This window comes from Chelonoidis abingdonii, chromosome 1 (genome assembly GCF_003597395.2).
Source record: "Chelonoidis abingdonii isolate Lonesome George chromosome 1, CheloAbing_2.0, whole genome shotgun sequence".
Taxonomy (NCBI): Eukaryota; Metazoa; Chordata; order Testudines; family Testudinidae; genus Chelonoidis; species Chelonoidis abingdonii.
The window spans coordinates 133,830,422-133,849,724 of NC_133769.1; the positions used below are offsets into that span (position 1 = coordinate 133,830,422).

A 19,303-nucleotide genomic window follows, 5' to 3' on the forward strand; every position below is an offset into this window, starting at 1 on the left:
CACGCTGCAGAGGAAGGTGAAAAACCTCCAGGGCTCTGCCAATTTGCCCTGGAGGAAAATTCCTTCCTGACCCCAAATATGGCGATCAGCTAATCCTGAGCATGTGGGCAAGACTCACCAGCCAGCACTCAGGAAAGAACTCTCTGCAGTAACTCAGATCCCATCCCATCACAGACCATTGAGTAGACTTATCTGCTGATAATCCAAGATCAATTGCCAAAATTAAACTATCCTATCATACTTTTTGGCTTTTCTTTATAAGCATGTTTTTCAAATTTTAAAAAAAAAACCAATTATTTATTTTCTTGGTTATTCACAGGATTTTTTTCAGCAAGTTACATAGGGATTGAGCCACACAACTCTCATGGTTGGAAGCAGTAATATATTTTAAATGCTTCTAAATTGAGTCCAAAATCTGCTCTCAGATACATACACACAGAGGGCATAACGTGACCGTGAATCAATACAACGTACAGTTTTGCAAAAATAATCTGAAAAGTCTATGACAAAAATCATATCCCACTTTACACACATGCACAGGGCATAAGGTACTCCCTTGCTCACCTGCGCATTGTGGGTCACAACATCCCTCCACTGGGCTGTAGCTCCCCCTCCATGGCAGACCTCTGATCCATTCAAGTACAAGCCAGCACTGCTGAACCAGTGTGAAGGGGGAAGTAATGTGTGACAGGAAAAGGGGTGGTGCAGTTACTCTGCATACTCAAAACAGGAGCAGGAGGAAGATATGGACCAGGGAACAAACGGTGACTAATTCACAATCTGGCCTCTATTCTGCTTCCAGGGCAGCAAAACTACTAAGGTGCATTCTGCCCTCTCATTCAAGCCTTGTGGTAAATCCACAATCAAGTCCATAATGAAAGACACAATCCTCATATACTTGTTTCCTCTCCCTCATAATCAGGAAAAAACAAACAAACAAACGTGAAGTAACATCTGGGAGGGCAGTAGAATCTGTCTTGGATGACTCTTCCCTCCAATTCCAACACCAAAAATTATTGAAAAATTACAACTAAGGACAAATAAAAGGATTTAGTGCAAGACAAATACCACCCTTACATTTAAAAATACACCTTAAGAAAGGCAGGTTTTCAACAATTTTTGTTTTACAATATGCACAGTGTCTGAACTGCAATTTATTTTATTTAAAAAACAAACATACATGCATGACTTGGTATACTCCTCCAACTTCTCAATTCGTTTTTTGTGGTCTTCTATCTGTTCCACAACTTGCTTTATACTTTCCTAAACAAACCATAAATAGGATGCAATTTACACAATTAAACAATTCTAAAGCCAATTTGCTAATACCACTATATTTTCAGAGTGGGGTACTGATATTTAGCTATGTAACTAACCTTAACCATGAAATATCCATTGAAATCAAGTCACAGCATATCACTTTGCATATTTAGAGGATAGATATTTCCCATGTGAATAATATACTATACATGCCAAAACTACACTATTGTTTTCAAGCCAATTAGTACAGAGATTCTTTAGTGTGAATGGATCTTGACGCGTCCATAAATACTACTTGGTAATACCCTTTTAACATTTAGTTAAATACCAAAGTTTACAATTTAAAAGAAATGTAAAGGCTTTATAAAATCTGATAATAGACTTGTTTTATAAATACTTCAAATTTTAAAATCAAGTGTCCCTCTGCAGAATCTGAAAACCAACATCACAGCATTACACTAGTGAATAAGAACCAGCAAGTGAAATTACTAGTCTTTTTTCACTGTCCAAACTGTTTGGCCAGCTTGGCGAGCTGATCAGCACAGGTGACCATGCAGTCCCAGAATTGCAAAACAGCTTCAGCATGGACCAAATGGGAGGTTTTGGATCTGATTGCAGGCAGAACTCTGTTCCAAAAGACGAAATGCCAATATATATGCCAAAATCTCCAAGGGCATGATGGACAGAGGCTACAACAGGGACACACAGCAGTGCTGCATGAAAATTAAGGAGCTCAGGCAAGCCTATCAAAAAACAAAGCAAGCAAACGGTCGCTCTAGGTCAGAGGCCCCATACATGCTGCTTCTATGATGAGCTGCATGCAATTCGGAGGGGGGGAGGGGCTACTACTACCCCATCACTATCTGTGGACACCTGCAAGGGGGGAGTCTCACACAACAGAGATGAGGATTTTGTGGATAAGGAAGATGAGGAGGAGGAGGAGGAGGAGGAGGAGGAGATGGTTGAGGATAGCGCACAGCAGGCAAGCAGGGAATCCTTTCTCCCTGGCAGCCAGGAACTGTTCATCATCCTGGAGTCAGTACCCTCCCAAGGTGGGCTCCCGGACCATGCAGCCGGAGAAGGCACCTCTGGTGAGTGTACCTTTGTAAATAAAATAGAAAGTTTAAAAGCAATCATGTTTAATGATTAAATTTGCCCCGAAGACTTGGGATGCATTCGTGGCCAGTATAGCTACTGGAAAAGTCTGTTAACATGTCTGAGGATGGAGCAGGAATCCTCCAGGGACATCCCCATAGAGCTCTCCTGGAGGTACTCTAAAAGCCTTTGCAGAATGTTTCTGGGGAGGGCAGCCTTATTTCATCCTCCATGGTAGGACGCTTTACCAAGCCAAGCCAGTAGCAAGTAGTCTGGAATCATTGCAGAACAAAACATTGCAGCAAATGGGCCCGGGCTTTGGTGGCATTCAAGCAACATCTGTTCTTTATCACTCTGTGTTAGCCTCAGGAGAGTGATATCACTCATGGTCACCTGGTTGAAATACAGGAAATTTGTTTAAGGGGACATTCAGAGGTGCCTGTTCCTGCCGGGCTGTTTGCCTTTGGCTGAAAAGAAATCATCCCCACTGTTAGCCACGCGATTAGGGGAGGCCTGTTCATGCTGAGCTGTCTGTATTTGGCTGACAGGGATCTTCCTGGATACTAGCCATGCATTCAATAAGTTTTGAACTGTAGTGTGGCTTTGTCCTTCCCTCCCGCATCATCCACCACCCCACCTGATGCTTCCCTCCTAACTCACCCCTCCCAGGCTACCTTGCGAGTTTTCCTCCTATTTTTGTGTTGAATTAATAAAGAATGCATGATTTGGAAACAATGACTTTATTGCCTTTGAAAGCAGTGGTTGAAGGGGGGAGGTCTGTTGGTTTACAGGGAAGCAGAGTTAACCAAGGGGGCGGGTTTTCATCAGAGAAAAACAGAACTGTCACACCGTAGCCTGGCCAGTTGCGAAACTGGTTTTCAAAGCTTCCCTGATGCACAGGACGGCCAGCTGTGCTCTTCTAATTGCCCTGGTGTCTGGCTGCACATAATCAGCCACCAGATGATTTGCCTCAACCTCCCACCCCATAAACGTCCCCCCTTTACTCTCACAGATTTTTGTGGAGCACACAGCAAGCAGCAATAACAATGGGAATATTGGTTTCACTGAGGTCTAACCTAGTTAGTAAACTGCGCTAGCAAGCTTTTAAACATTCAAATGCACATTCTACCACCATTCTGCACTTGCTCAGACTATAGCTGAACTGCTCCTTACTACTGTCCAGGGTGCCTGTGTATGGCTTCATGAGCCATGGAAGCAAGGGATAGGCTGGGTCCCCAAGGATAATTCTAGGCATTTCAACTTCCCCAACGGTAATTTTCTGGTCTGGGAAGTAAGTTCCTTCCTGCACCTTTTCAAACAGACCAGAGTTCCTGAAGATGCGAGCATCATGCACTTTTCCTGGCCATCCTACGTTGATGTTGGTCCCTTGTGATCCACCACTGCTTGCAGCACCATTGAAAAGTACCCCCTGTGGTTTACTTACTGGGTGGTCCAGTCCCAAGATAGGGATATGGGTTCCATCTATTGCCCCACCAGTTAGGAAATCCCACTGCAGCAAAGCCATCCACTATGACCTGCACATTTCCCAGAGTCACTACCCTTGATAGCAGTAGCTCAGTGATAGTGCTGGCTACTTGGATCACAGCAGCCCCACACAGTAGATTTACCCACTCCAAATTGATTCCCGAATGACCGGTAGCTGTCTGGCACTGCAAGCTTCCACAGGGCTATCGCCACTTGCTTCTCAACTGTGAGATCTCCTCTTATCTTGGTATTCTCGTGCTTCAGGGCAGGGGAAAGCAAGTCACAAAGTTCCATGAAAGTGCCCTTACGCATACGAAAGTTTCGCGGACACTGGGAATCATCCCAGACCTACAACACTATGCAATCCCACTAGTCTGTGCTTGCTTCCCGGGCCCAGAATCAGCGTTCCACGGCAGGAACCTGTCCTATTACCACCATGGTGTCCGAATTGCCAGGGCCCATGCTTTGACAGAAGTCTGTGTCCATGTCCTCATCGCTATTGTGACCACGCTGTCGTCACCTCCTCGCCTGCTTCTGCAGGATAATGTGCGAGGTGTTTACAATGCTCACAACAGCAGCAGTGAGCTGAGCAGACTCCATGCTCGCTGTGGTATGGCATCTGCAGGAGAGCAGAGTTGCAGTGGAAGCGGTGGATGATGATGGATGCCATGAGAATAAATATTTATACAGAACGACAAGAGGACCTGCGAGGTGGATTCATGGCACCAAGAGAGCAAAGAGTTGCAGTGGGTGATGACTGTTAACAGTCCTTGTGCACCGTCTGCTGACAGCAGCACCCAGGACACATCAGCAGCAGTGACAGTGAGCTGAGTGGGCTCCATGCTTGCCGTGGTATGGCGTCTGGACTGAAAAAAGGCGTGAAACGATTGTCTGCCATTGCTTTCACGGAAGGAGGGGCGACCGGTGACATGTACCCAAAACCACCCACAACAATGTTTTTGCCCCATCAGGAGCTTAACCCAGAATTCCAATGGGCAGCGGAGACTGCGGGAACTGTGGGATAGCTATCCACAGCACACCGCTCCAAAAGTCGATGCTAGCCACAGTAGTGAGGACACACTCCGCCGAATGAAGGCACTTAGTGGGGACATATGCAATTGACTGTATAAAATGGATTTCTAAACATCATCTTCTATAAAATCGACCTAATTTTGTAGTGCAGACATACCCTTATAATTGCAGATCTGGATGTTTATACCGTAAGCAGGCTTTCACTAAGCCACATCCTAGAAGAGATATGTAAAGTAATTTTTGAAGGAAAAAGAGCCAGACATGTGGCAGTAGGTCAGTCAGAAGAGAAGCTCAAACATATGCATTGTATCAAGCTTGTTGAAGTGTTTTTTGCTAAAGAATTTATTCAGTACAATTATACTAAAATTTATAATGACAGAGAAGGACATGTATTAGACAGACAAGGAGAGACAGGGTTTCTATTCCTCAGTAAAATTAAATTCCATCTCAGTACCTCAATTTCTTTTTGCTTCCTCTCATCAAATGTCATCCTTTCTAGATCTGCTTTTTGCTCCCACTGCAGTTTTTCTAGTTGCTGGGTCAATGTAGCTACTTTCTTTCGCGCTAGTTCTTTCAGCTCTTTATACCGATCCAGCTGTACAAACAGATTCAAAAATATTACTCCTGCCCTTAAACATAAAGGGAAATTTTCACTGCATTATGTGCTTGACTAGCAAGTTAACAAACTTATCAAACTACAGATTGTAAATTACTAACCAGTTATGGAGTCAAGTATTGGCAATCAGATGCCGTGAAAGATACAACTTCAAACTTTATTCTCCTGTTTTCTTGCCTACAGTCTAGTTTAGAGTTTTGTTTTAAATAAGTAATTAGGCAAACTAAAGCTTCCATAAACATTTCCGAAAAAAGGAGAGGATCAAGACATCATCCAGATGCTGAGTGGCCCAAAAATAAAGGAATTATTCTTAAAAACAACAGTTATTTTGATATGTGGGAAGCCTCCAAGGAGAAAATTTGTAGAAGTATACAGAAAGGTTTACTTTTGGGGCAACCCTTTAAATTATGCCTAAGGTTGACAAATCTCTACAGTAATGAGGAGTTGGAACGCCTCCACTCACTTCTCTGGGGCATACTTTACAGGGTTACCTCAAAATTACAGGAGTAATACGAAGGAAACTTACCCATCAGGTTATGCAGAATTTAATGTATAATAAAAAAAATATTGAAAAAGTTTCTAGGTCTAATGGTTGCAGAAATAATTGTCTCGATGTGAACTGGAAAATTATGCAGGGATGTCTTCCTGGAACAGCTTTATATCAGAACTGTGAACTGATCTTATCTGTAGCAGTTGGGAAGTTGTTTTGGTAAAGACTTCCTTCCTCACACCACCTCATAGCCCTTTGACAGCAGAAGAGCTGCTCCATGGTTACTATCCTATCCTCACATGTACTGTTTGTGCTCCCAGTAAAAAACACAGCCCCAGGTCACAAGGAACCCCACGGAGATTGGGTTTAAAACAGACAGGTGCTGCACATGCCTTGACTAGGCTCCCCTAAATCCTCCTCTCACTATTGTGCACTGGAACTTCACTCATTTGCCTAGAACAGAGTCTTTGATTATTGCTTTGGAAAGGATATGATTCACACATTAGAGAGAAGTAATACACCACCTCCAACCATCTTAAACGGTTAAATTTGAAACCCCTCTGTCTTAAGTTTACTCCTCAAAACTGTTCTCTCTCTAGAACTTCTGGGAGGCTTGAATTGTCCTCCTTAAATCATTTAATGAGTGCTATAAAAAATGTTTAATTCATTCCAGCTGTTTGCTGGTTAAAAACTATATTAAGCTCAGGCACATGTTGGCAGAGCTATTTTACTTGCAGCTCAAGGAGTCTCAAGAACATTAAAGAAAAATCTTGTCAGTAGAGCCTCATTTTGTCTTTCTAGGAAAGAGGCCCAATCATGGTGTTGCTAATCATATTCTTGGCTAACTGCACTTAGCAAACTGCAACAGCTCACACTGTAAGCTAAAAATAAACCAAGGGGAATGTTACAATTTATTTCTCCATACAGAAGAAATACAGGTATCACGTATTTTTATATGTAAATTGACATAGATTTTATGTCTGTTGGCTTCCAGGATAAACCTGTAAGAGATGAAAAATAAAGGCAAGATCACCATTTCGCCTCATCCTATTGGACAAATAGCTCTTTTTCCTTGCAATTTAGTCTAAGTCAAATTGGATTTGCAACCACTCTTCGAAAATAATGGGGTAAATCATGGCCCCACTGAAGTCAATGGCAAACTCCTATTAGCTTTAACAGAGCCAGGATTTCACTCAGTCTAGTACATCCCCCCCCACAACTCACTTGACTTGCTTCCAGCTCAACATCTGTTCTTCTCTGTAACATCTCCTCTTCAACCTTCTTTTCAAATGCTCTCCAACTTCTCTCAACATCAGTCAGCTCAGTGTCCAATTCTTTTATGTTTTGCTCTTGTTTAGCAAGGTGTTTCTCATTATCTTTTAAGGATTTCTTAGCCATATCTACTTTCTTGATTTGGTGAGAAGTGTTCTCCTTTGCTTTAATATATTGGGGCCTTTTCTGATTCAGTGATGCTTCTAGGGTTCTTTAGGGGGAAAAAAGATGCATTTTTGTCAACTTTATGTTTCAGGGAAACAAGAAATGCAACCTGCAACAAGATAGTTTTTTTTTTTTTTTTTTAAATTATTCACATTTTAGGTGGGGACCAAGTAGGAGATGTTTCAGTCCAAAAGTCATATTTTGATATCTGAAAATAGAGGTTTAAAACACGAAGTACAATGCTATACCACACCTACAATGTTGTAGCAAACAGGTAAAATGTTTTACTGAGAATAGTGACAAAAAGTGGCTGAAAAATTAAGTATTATATATTTATTCTGTAACACAGTGATTATTATTTTAGAAATCTCCCACTGACTTCAATGGGGTCAGAATTTCACCCACTCTCTTGATCAGGAAATACACTTTGAAGAGTAACTTAGAATGCAGACTAACTCTCAAAATCTCAGTTCAGTCTTATCACAGGAAAACTTACTTCATTTCTTTTTCCATTTGTTGTTGGTCTCTATTTAATATTCCAAGCACTTTTTTCTTAGCTTTAAATGTGTCTTCAGCAGAAGAAAGGGAGTCTTTCTTGGTATTCACATCCATGTTCTTTTCATCCAATTTGTTGTTCAAGAAGTCAATTTTTTTCTCATTGTGATAAAGTCGGAAAAGTTTCAGCTGTATCCTGTTTTCTTTCAACTCTTCAAGCAGCATCTGGTAACGCTCTGCCTAAAAACAGCAATTTTTTATTTGCGGCTTTAAAAAGAATGTTTAATCACTAGCAGTCTAATCTCAGGTCCAGAGTAAAATGAGCTAAAGGACTGGCGACTATGATTCCAGCAAAGTGCGCCAATCACAAAAAAACCTCAACCATATAATGCAGTAGTTACTGTAAGAATTGCCAGTCATGCAGAATACATTGTCATTTATTTCATTAAAACATATTTATGACTACTGAACCTAGTATACTTAGAAACTATTATATTCAACTCCATTTCTTATTGATTATTACGAATGCCACCAAATAGTAAATCATAACTGCTTTTTTTCCTCTCTGGCATGCACTCAGGCAACAAACTTTGCAAGAGAGGGTCACTGAACTCTCCAGGGAATAGAAGAATGTAGACATTTAGCTTCGTTTCAATAAGTTTCACACCTCCGGAACAACGCTCACTATGATTGTTTGGTAAATTGCCGGACTGAACTTCTGAGACAAAGTATTTTTGGATGCAATGTTTAAAAATGGAAGCATAAACATTCTGCCCAGTGTACCACTACTGAATCACATAGTGACTGTACAAAAAGAGCAGAAATACAGAAATGACGTACTCCTGATGTATACTGGCAGAACACACTTAACTATTAATCCTGTCCCACAGGAAAACATAGTATCTTCCTTGCTGATTTTTTTTTTTTTGGTTATATATTTCAGATTATACAAATTAATCAGATTATGTGGAAAAGCATTTACCAAAAAACACTTTTGAAGAACCATCACTTTCCACAGAAAATAAGGAAAATGTATTTATTTTAAACGTATTAGAAGTGTTTGACCCAAGCTCTATGTACTTTTACTAAGGTTCTGATCCTATAAACTCACACTACGCTAACAGAGTTTGTAGGATCAACCACTATGCTGTATGCTTCCTTAAATACGAAAACCTCCTTTATGTTATTTTTGGAATTACCTCCTCTTTCTCTAACTTTGCATGCTTGCGTTCTACTGCCACATGTTTTTTCTTGTTATAATTAAACTGCGCATCCCCCTCTGCCTGTTGCATTTTCTTCTTCTTCTTCTCATATTCCTCAGCAAACTCCCATGAATTACTAATCTGTTCAAAAAGCTGGGTTCTTTCCTTGGGCTTCTTCATTGCAATTGACTCTACTGCTCCCTAGAATAGAGTTTCAAAGATGTAGCACTGAGAATCATAGCACTGCAGATCACTGTACTGTACAAAAAGGGAATCTGAAATTGCCAGCAATATTGTGCTATTCAGTTTCTTAAAATCAAGATATCACTTAAATGATATTTCACTAGATTCAATAGCCTCCCAATCAGAGACTTGAAAGTCCACTGAACCTAAATTGGACACAGAGACCATGTATGAAAAAGTAAAAGTTGTGTAATCATGTAGTACTGGCAGCAAAAAGTCAAATCAGAAATTACAAAACAAACCTCACGAATTAAGAATATACAATTTACATAATTCATCCAAAAAAAATTTCCATACTAAAGATTAAAATCTGGGAAACAAAGACTCCAGTCAGGAAGTGTTATCACTAATACAAAGTACAGTGTTATATTTATCCCAACACTCATTATGTTATGGGACTGGAGGAAGCTTTTCAAATGAAAATTTTCTATGAGAGTTTATGAAATGTAGATTCAGTTCCTTCCCTATTTTGATAATTTTTTTAAAGCAGAAAAGTTAGTGCAGCTTGAAAATTAAGTAATGTATATATTTATTCTGTAACAGTGATATTACCATTTTTTATATGTATTATCGATATTTAAAGGAATGCTAAATTAGAAGAAGAGATTTTTAATCCCGACATCTAATTAGAAGGAATAAAACTAAAAATACTTAACTGCCAAATATAGTTTGCAAAAAAATTAAACAGGAAGCTGGTATTTTAACAGACTTGTGAGGCTGATTAGGACTAAGAATTCAAATCCCAAAGTAAGTTTCAGTTGTTTTAAGATAATATGCTTTTCTAAAATTGTTTGGGGGTTAATTTAACATCTGATTAAATTAAACGGATTGGAGGACTCAATAACAGACTATTAACAAATGGGATATAGTCTTTCGTCTGCATGTCACTAATTCAAATCCACCATAGTTCACTATTTACCAAGAGTGGTTACTCACAGATGGTTCCACAGTCTATATGATTTTACTCTATTTCCCAGCGGATATAAACCTCTATCTCACAAAAACACACTATCACCATTAGCATCCTTACTGGTAGTCTCGATAACCCAATAACTGAACAGATAAGAAAAATGAAGGTTGACCTCGGAAGTGGTTCTTCAGAGGAGTATTCGGGCTCATTAATGTGAGCCCAAATACTGTGTGGCGAAGGTGATATTGTGAGGCACCTTCTTCATAAATAAAAGATTTTGGTCTCCAGTGATGTCAAATAAGTGACTGTGACCCAGGGACCTCTTGGTGACAACTGGCAGAGTGCACAGGGTTTTACAGGGATCTCCTGGGTTGGATATATGCATAATAGTTCACTGAAGCATGGCATGTGAGTCTCTACCAAGAGCCAGAAGACCACTGGTTATCACACTCACTGCCAAAATGTATGTACAGATAATATTTAAGGAGTTATGCTTTTATACTAAAAATTACCATATACACTCATTCATAAGCCAATTTTTTTTTTTAGTAAAAAAGGGAAGCACCAGAGAAGGTGGTCAGCTTACGAATGAGTGTAGAGAGGGAGAGGTGGGACACAGCTCCTCCCCCAACAGAGGGAGCCAGGAGAGGCAGCACAGCCAGCAGAGCCAGGAGAGAAGAGGTGGGGCCAGAGTCTCTCCACTTCTGGCCACGCTGCTCTCCCCCCAGCCTCCAAAGCAGCTGCAACTCTGGGGCTGGCAGGCTGCTGCCGTGCCACTCGGCCCCGCCCACCAGAGCACGCTGTGGCCACGCTGCCCGGCCCACCAGAGCACGTTGTGGCAACGCCACCTAGCCCAGCCAGCTAGAACGTGCTGCGGCCATGCCGCCCGGTCTGGCCTGCCGGAGCAGGCTGCAGTCATGCTACCCAGTCGGTCGAAGCAGTTCCAGCCAGGCCAGAGGCATCCTCCCCTGGCCCTCCCCAGATAAGGTGGAAAGGGGAGAGGATCCAGGGTCATGTTGGGGGTGATCACAGGGGTTACTCTCCTGACCCCCCAACTTCCCACCCCCCCCCCCAAAAAACAAAAACATATCCCCACCAGTTGCTGTCCTGGCCCATCAGGATAAGCAGCTGGCGCACCGGGACACTTTGTTTACTTAGGTTTACCTCCATGCCTGCGGACGCTCAAGGTAAAGAAACCATCTCGGCCCACTAGTGGCTTATTCTGATGGCCTGGGAGCCAAAATTTGCTGACCCCTGAATTACGGGGTCGGCTTATGAATGGGTCAAAGTTTTTTTCCATTTTTATTTATCCACCTTGGGGAGGGTGTAGGCTTATAAATGAACTGGCTTATGATCAAGTATATACGGTATGTTCTTACAGTCTTGGAGTTAAGGCAAGTCACCAGAAGGTGACGTACCTCAGAAGTGTTCCTTTTGGACAGAAGGCACCAGACTCCTGTCTTCTAGTCTGGCCATTTTTGTATTGTATGCCTCATAATGTATGCCTTTCTGCATACTGAACCACAGGCAAAAGACATGATTGTGAAATCTACAGAAAGGAAATTCACAGGATGATGGCCTGCTTACTACCAAAGATAACGGACTGTTAGGGTATAGCTGGGGATATAAGGAAAAACACAGGATCCTTTACCCAGGAGGCAAGCTGACAGCACAGCTGTCTCTTGAAAGGAAGGTCACAGCTAACCCTGGTTGTAAAACCCTGCAAGAATTTTGCATGAGCAATACTATAAGAAGATACTCTCAACTCTCATGTCTTATAATTAAGCCTATACGCTAGACCAGTGGTCTCCAAAGTGGGGTGCGCTAGAGGATCCTTGGGGGTGCACAGCAGGAGGAACACTTTTTTTTGGCGCTTTGACAGTTCGGGCGGGAGTCCGAGCGGCTTTCTTTTATTATTAATTATTATTATTATTTTTGGTGCTTTGGCAAAAATGGCGCGGCAGAGGGTGCATGCTCAAGAATTTTTACTAATGGGGTGCGTGATCAAGACCACTGCTCTAGAAAGTGTGTTTTGATTTTGTTGATAAATGTAATGATTTGTTTCCAATACTTCTACTCGCTATTATTGGAATCTCTATGCTTTGTTAAATTTATTTATAGTGAAGTCAAGTATAAGTGCTGTCTGTTAAGCGGAGTGGAAATCTGAGGTAGAACTGGTAAGCGGGAGTGCCCTGTTTCTTCAGAAGCAGCAAACCTGTGAATAGTGTGAGCGCCCAGTGGACTGGGCCTGGACGCTCCAGGGAGATGCTCAGAGGGCTTGAGAGTTGGATCATGCCTATTGCCAGCCTGCAGAGAAACAATAGGGCTTGCAAGCCCTAGAAGGGAACGCTTCCATTGTTCATGGCCGGTAGAGTTGGGACGCTGACACCTAGCAGGCACAGACAAGGCTTCCTCCTGCTTAAGGACAGGTGGCCAGATGCCTGACAATAAACTAGAAGGCATCACAATGGCACCTTCCAAAAGCAGTAAAGTTCACACTTTAAGAAGATTAATACACACTAGACAAAACAAAGAACTTTGGGAAATATATTTAAGGAAAAACCAGGCTTGTCAAAGAGAAACCAGATGTCCTAACAAGATTTTCCATCCACATATTTATTATAAGTTGAGACAAAAATTATTTTGGCTCCAGAAATAAGGTGGTTAACCAATTTTAGGTTCATTTGTTTTTAAATCCAAAACATGAAGACCTTTTTCAACTTATAAACTGAAGCACAGAAATTACTGGGTTTCCCATGATGAATAATGCTTCCCCCTACCTCCCTTCCACACCCTCTATTGCCCAACACACACAGAAACCTTGCAATTCCCATTTTATGGCCTAGACTTCTTAGGCTAGGACAAGACTGCTATTATTCATGCAGGACTAATTACCTGTTTGGCTGACCAGGGAGCAGCATTAACCGTCTAGTCCCATGGATCAAGCATGTTACCTTTACAGCACTCCCGATCTGCACTCAAGCTTTGGGAGGTTACCAAGTACCTTAAATGCTTACCTGAAAAACCATGCAGTTCCTTGCTTTGACAATTATGCCTATTTTTTCAAGCTCTGCTGTGTAAACCGATCGGCTAACAGCTTTATCATTGAAAAGAAACTCAGAACAACTACCTAATAAAAGAAGAAACAATAAAATTAAAGTAACATGTAACCAAATATTTGAACTATTAATTTATGTTGTGCACATGACACTTTATCTAATCAATTCACTTGTTCCCCCTTTTGTACATCAAGAATGTCTACATTTCTTCTGAGGTGAGTGACAAACCATGTGAAAGTCTCTGGGTGAAGATAAAACACAAGGGCGAGGGAAAAAACAAGGTTGATATCAGCGTAAGGGTCTGCAATAGACAACCAAAACAGGAGGAGTGGAGGATGAGGCATTTCTATGATAAATATTTCTAGAACAGAAATATCCAAAACATAAGACTGTTAGTAGTGGTGGATTTTAACTACCCAGATATCTAGTGGAAAAGTAATATGACAAAAAAACAAAACGTCCAATATGTTCTTGGAATGTGTTGGGGAGAACCTTTTGTTTCCGGACGTAGAGGAGAACAGCAGCCATTTTAGGCTTGATATTGACTAACAAGTGGAAGAGAACTGACAGTAATCATAAAATGATACATTTCAAGATTTGAAAGAAAGGAAAAAGTGAGGGAAGCAAAATAAGGAAAAGAGACTTAAAAAAAACAACTACACAGATGTTAAACTTGGAGAACTGGTAGGTAAGGTTCCATGGGAAGAAATGATAAGGGGAAAAGGAGTTCAGGAGAGTTGGCAGCTTCTCGAGATAATATTAAAAGCACAACAGCAAACTATCCCAATGGGAAAGAAAGACAGGAAGAACAATAAGAGGCCAAATGGGCTGCATCAGGAGCTCTTAAAATGACCTGGAAAATCATAAAGGAATCCTACAACAAAGGAGGAAACATGAACAAATTGCTATGGATGAGTACAGAAGACTAGTACCAGCATGTAGGTACAAAATGAGAAAGGCTACAATACAAAGTGACTTACACCTAGCAAAGCACATAAAAAGGCAGTAAAAAGTTGTAAATAGATACAGAGGGGAAGGAGAGCTACTAACTGACTACCCCATGACACAGGTAGTTAATGCCTGTTTTACTTCAGTCTACACTAAGAAGGTTAATTGTCATTGGATGCTTAACATGATTAAATTAAAAAATGGAAGGAATGCAAGCCAGAACAGGGAAAAAACAGATTTAGCTAAATTAGATGTATTCAAGTTGTTAGGACCTGACAAAGTTCACCCTAGGGTACTTGAAGAAGCAGCTGAAGCAATCGCAGAACCATTAGAGATTATCTTTGAGTTACTAGCCAAGTGAATAGCAGGGGAGGAAGCAGTAAACATGATACATCTTGATTTCAATAAGTTTTTGTCACTGTCCCACTTGACAGTCTCATAAGCAAATTAGGAGAAAATGGTCTATATGAAATTGCTATAAAATGGATGCACAACTGGTTGAAAAAACATACTCAAAGAGTATCAACGGTTCACTGTCAAACTGGGAGGTTGGATCTAATGGAGTCCTGCAGGGGTCTGTTCTGGTAATATTCAATATTTTTATTCATTACTTGGATTAATGGCGTGAAGAGTAAGCTTATAAAATTTGCTGATGACACCAAGTTGGGAAGGGTTGAAAGCACTTTGGAGGACAGAATTAGAATTCAAAATGACCATGACAAATCAGAGTATTAGTCTCAAACCAACAAGATGAAATTCAATAAAGACAAAGGCAAAGTACTTAATTTAGGAAGGAAAAAAATTAAATGGACCTTACAAAATGGGGAATAACTGGCTAGGTAGTACTACTGCTAAAAGGAGGTTACAGTTGGCCACAGTAAATACGAGCCAATGTGATACAGTTGCAAAAAAAGGCTAATATAATTCTTTGGTGTATTAACAGGAGTGTTGTACACGGGGAGGTAACTGTTCCAGTCTACTCAGAATTGGTGAGGCCTTCAGCTGGAGTACCGTGTTCTGTTTTACTTAAGGAAAAATATGGACAGACTGGAGAGAGTTTAGAGAAGAATTCAAAAACAAATCATTAACACTCTAGAAAAGCTGAATTATGAGGAAAGGGTTAAAAATACTTGGCATGTTTAGTCTTAAGAAAAGACAACTAACGGGGGACAGGATAACAGTCTCTAAATGTTTTAAGGGCTGTTCTAAAGAGAACAGTAATCAACTGCCCATATCATAGAATATCAGGGTTGGAAGGGACCTCAAGAGGTCATCTAGTCCAACACCCGGCTCAAAGCAGGACAAGTCCCCAGACAGACTTTTGCTCCAAAACCCTAAATGGCCCCCTCAAGGATTGAACTTACAACCCTGGGTTTAGCAGGCCAATGCTCAAACCACTGAGCTATCCCTCCCCACTGAAGGGAGAACAACTAGTAGTTATCTTAAGCTATAACAAAAGGAGTTTACATTAGATATTATGAAAGACTTATCTGGCTAACAGAGTATTGGAACAGGTTACCAAGAGAAGTTGTGGAATCCCCATCATTGGAGGCTTTTAAGAACAGCTTAGACATGGTCTAGGTAATCCTGCTTCAAAATGGAGGGTGGACTAGCTGACCTCTCAAGGTCCCTTCTACCCCTGCATTTCTGTGATTCTATGATATCCAGAATGCAACCATTATTCTCTAATATGGACATTACAGCATTAGCCACACCTGTTAATACCAATCTTGACTACCATAACATACTCAGGACTACCCCTGAAGTCCACCCGGGCACTGGAGCTAGAGCAGAATGCAGCTGCTCTCCTCCTGAGTGGTGTGAGGCAGTTGCATCTCCTTTGCTCAAGTCTCTGCACTGGCTTCCTTTTCTTTTCCATGTGGAATTCAAGGTGTTAACTTTCAAAGACTGGAATGATCAGTGACCATTAGATACAGCTACCAATCCTATACCTCACCTAAAAGTAATTAGGATTAGTTTTGGGAGTGCTTCCAACGTTGTAAACCGTGGCTCAAATCCACAAAGGTATCTAGGCATCTAACTCCCATCAATGTCAATGGAAGTCAGGAGCCTAAATAGCATAGAGAATCTGGGCTTGTGTCCATCACATGGCTTTCACAGTGAACTGCCCCATGGAACTCATTTCCTTTCATAAACTCTCAAGAGCCACAGTTGGGCAACCATTATGGCGGGGAGCATAACAGATATTTCGTTTAGCATCTGATTAACTCTTCTACTTTATAACTGTTTTCATCCTTATAATTACAGCACCTGGCTATGATGACCAGTACTATAAAAATGGGCTTAATTCCAAAGGATTCACTAGTCCATGTTGTACCATCAGATTATTATATATTTAAGATTTAAAAATAAATATAGTCCACTGGAAGTTTTCTATATCAAGCACAGAAAATATTTGGGTGGCGGGGGAACCTACTACTTACCTCGAATAATTCTTGAAAATGTTTTCTCTTCTCCATTCTCTTCACAGTACACTATTTTCACACTTGCAGTAGAGGAAAATGGCTTTCCAATGTGTGCTCCATGAATAAGTTCTCGAACACTTTTCACTCTTAAATTTGCTGTGCTTTCACCCATTACAAAACTAAGGGCATCCATTATGTTTGATTTTCCTTTAAAATGAGCAAAAACATTTTTTTTTTTTTTTTTTTTTTTTTAGAGTTGTATAGGTATGAACATACTTAGCTGACTACTTATTTCTAATCTTTTATTTCAATCTCAGGTCCTGGAAGACAACAAAACTATGTATGCATTTAAGAAACATTTATTTAAAATAAAATTGTAGAAGAGGTTTACATGTTTGAAAGTAATTTACAACCAACAGCTGGTATCAATGCCTGCAACAGATTAATTATAATAAAAAAGTGTTTCACCACTGAATTCAATACTTAGTTTATGATATATACAGGTCTGTACACCCTTTATCTAAACATGTCTAATTTTCCCCTCTTTACTTCAGTTTGCTTGACAATATCAGTTACTTCCTACGTACTACGGACATTGACAGTGGTACTGAAATATTCCATAATGCATTTAGAACTCTTTCTTAAAGATTCTTGAATTCCAAAGAATATCTTTTTCATATTTCCTTACACTATTATGAATAATTTTTCTGCTAATATTTCTAATAATTAGTACATTATCTTTCCACCAAAACTTTCCTCCATTCATCCTCTCTTATCTGTCATTCCTGATAGCACCTTCATTTTTCTGGTCTCCCAGAATCACTACTTCAACATTACGCTGTATCTTCCTCTCTCTTGTCCTCCTCTCCACCCCCAAAATATCAGAAAAGGCAAAAAATAAGAATATTCTTAAACTGAATGTTGGGGATTACACAGCATCAGAGTTTCTTCTGGCTACTGATTCATGTAACTTACGCTGATTTAACTGGATGAGTATCTGAAAAACTTCATTCAATATTTTGAACATTAGAATCAGTGGGAGACACGGTAGGAGTGATCCACAAACAGTCAAAAATTAAGTTAAATTAAAGCAATGAAAAATATTAAATCCTAGGCCCCTGCAGTAACGACTGGACAACTCTCTCCCTCCTTGGATAAGCTTGGTTACAGCATCTACTGTTTTTTCTAGACAAATTTATGAAAAAAAACTCCCACTGTTGAGTTGTGGTAGGGGATGCAAAATAATGCCTGGACATGTTTTAACTGTCATTTTAGATAAACTTGCTCCAAATGTGATCAAAACAAGAACAGATCCAGCCATCAGGGCTTGGCCCATGCTGTGATTCCCAACAGCGCCAACTGGAGAGGGTTTATAAGGCTGTGTCTACATTACAGTGTCTACATTATTATTAATTATTACTATTATTCATAGGGAAATTTACACCACTGTAAGTAGGGTTTTTTGTTTTGAGTAGAAAAAGTAGGCGAGTTCAAGCTGGGTTCAGTGATAACTACCTTAGGCTTTGTCTTCACTGCTTTGAAAGGTTTTGTTTTGCTTCCCCCCAGTGAGATGACCAAACACAATCATTATCTTGTGGTAAAAGACCCAGGGAAGACAAGACCCTTGTTGTGTTTGCCCTGAGGTATCAGGGCAAGAGCAGCACCCCAAGACCGGATTGACCCCATCACTGAGTCTAGGGGCTGGTAAAGCCTTGCCTGCACTAGGATTTGACAGCGGGAGAGCTTGCACATTAGTCACCCCAAGATAAACATGCTCCTGTCATCAGTGAAGATGAGGCCCTGATTTGGCCCTTTCTTCTAGAAGGGAGGCACCCTGGCCTGCCTGATACCACCACACAGCCAGACCAGACCTGCTTTACGTATGTCTACATAGCAAGCAGCAGGAAGTGTGAACCCAGTGTGATGACCTCCAGCTTGCGGCGTTCAGGCTACGTCGCTAAAACCAGCTGGGTAGACACTGGGGCTGGGCCTCTTTAGCACATCCCTGACTTCAGCCCCCAAGTGCTGTGTCCACACTGGGGTTTGCCATACTGCAGTTACACCGGGGCCAGCAGGGTAGTTGGCATTTTGCCAGTGGGATCAGGGCAGCTGCAGCCACCGCCCCTTCAGGTCTGGCCTGCCCTGACCTACCTGATCCGTTGGGCCCAATAATGCAGTTGAATCTCATGAAGGGGCCGATGCTCTGCCGCCCCCGCCATGACTTGAAGTTCTCCAGCAGCAGCAGCTTCAGGTAACCCATCCCCGCGGGGAGGAGCGAGCCGGGACCCCAGAGCGGGCGGCGACCTAACGTCTGAAACTCCCCTCCCCTTAGTAGTTGGGTTATGTGAGTGTGGGTGTGCGCGCGCAGGGGATGGGCGGGTGTCGCGCGCAGCTTCCCCGCCGCGCGCCTCCCTCACGCACCCGGCGGCTTCACAAAAGCGGGAATACAGCGCGAGACACCAAGGCTAAGCTGCCTCGTGCTAGTTTCCGCGGGAAAGGATGGCTTGTCTCGCGAGATTTCTGAGGGGAGCAGGACCAGGGAGGCGGAGCCAAGCGGGGAGGGACCCGACGCGGAAATCAGGGGGCTCGTTCCCTTAGCAACCCG

General features: G+C 41.5%; 1 protein-coding gene across 4 annotated transcripts in view; it reads right to left on the reverse strand.

Annotated features, from left to right (window-relative positions):
* The window catches only part of SMC1B (structural maintenance of chromosomes 1B), a 70,710-nt gene extending 51,537 nt beyond the window's left edge, over nucleotides 1-19,173 (reverse strand). For 2 of the 4 annotated variants that reach the window (XM_075070450.1, XM_075070447.1), the window contains exons 1-7: nucleotides 18,850-19,173; nucleotides 16,717-16,905; nucleotides 13,283-13,395; nucleotides 7,912-8,150; nucleotides 7,203-7,461; nucleotides 5,327-5,467; nucleotides 1,181-1,263 (exon numbers count right to left, since the gene is read on the reverse strand). In XM_075070450.1, the coding sequence (XP_074926551.1) occupies nucleotides 1,181-1,263; nucleotides 5,327-5,467; nucleotides 7,203-7,461; nucleotides 7,912-8,150; nucleotides 13,283-13,395; nucleotides 16,717-16,905; nucleotides 18,850-18,958 (1,133 nt within the window). In that variant the 5' untranslated portion in view covers nucleotides 18,959-19,173. Of the gene's footprint in view, nucleotides 1-1,180; nucleotides 1,264-5,326; nucleotides 5,468-7,202; nucleotides 7,462-7,911; nucleotides 8,151-9,109; nucleotides 9,314-13,282; nucleotides 13,396-16,716; nucleotides 16,906-18,849 lie in introns of those variants that run through there. The other 2 variants (XM_075070453.1, XM_075070448.1) reach the window with 2 other exon arrangements.
* Between the last annotated feature and the right edge of the window lie 130 nt (nucleotides 19,174-19,303).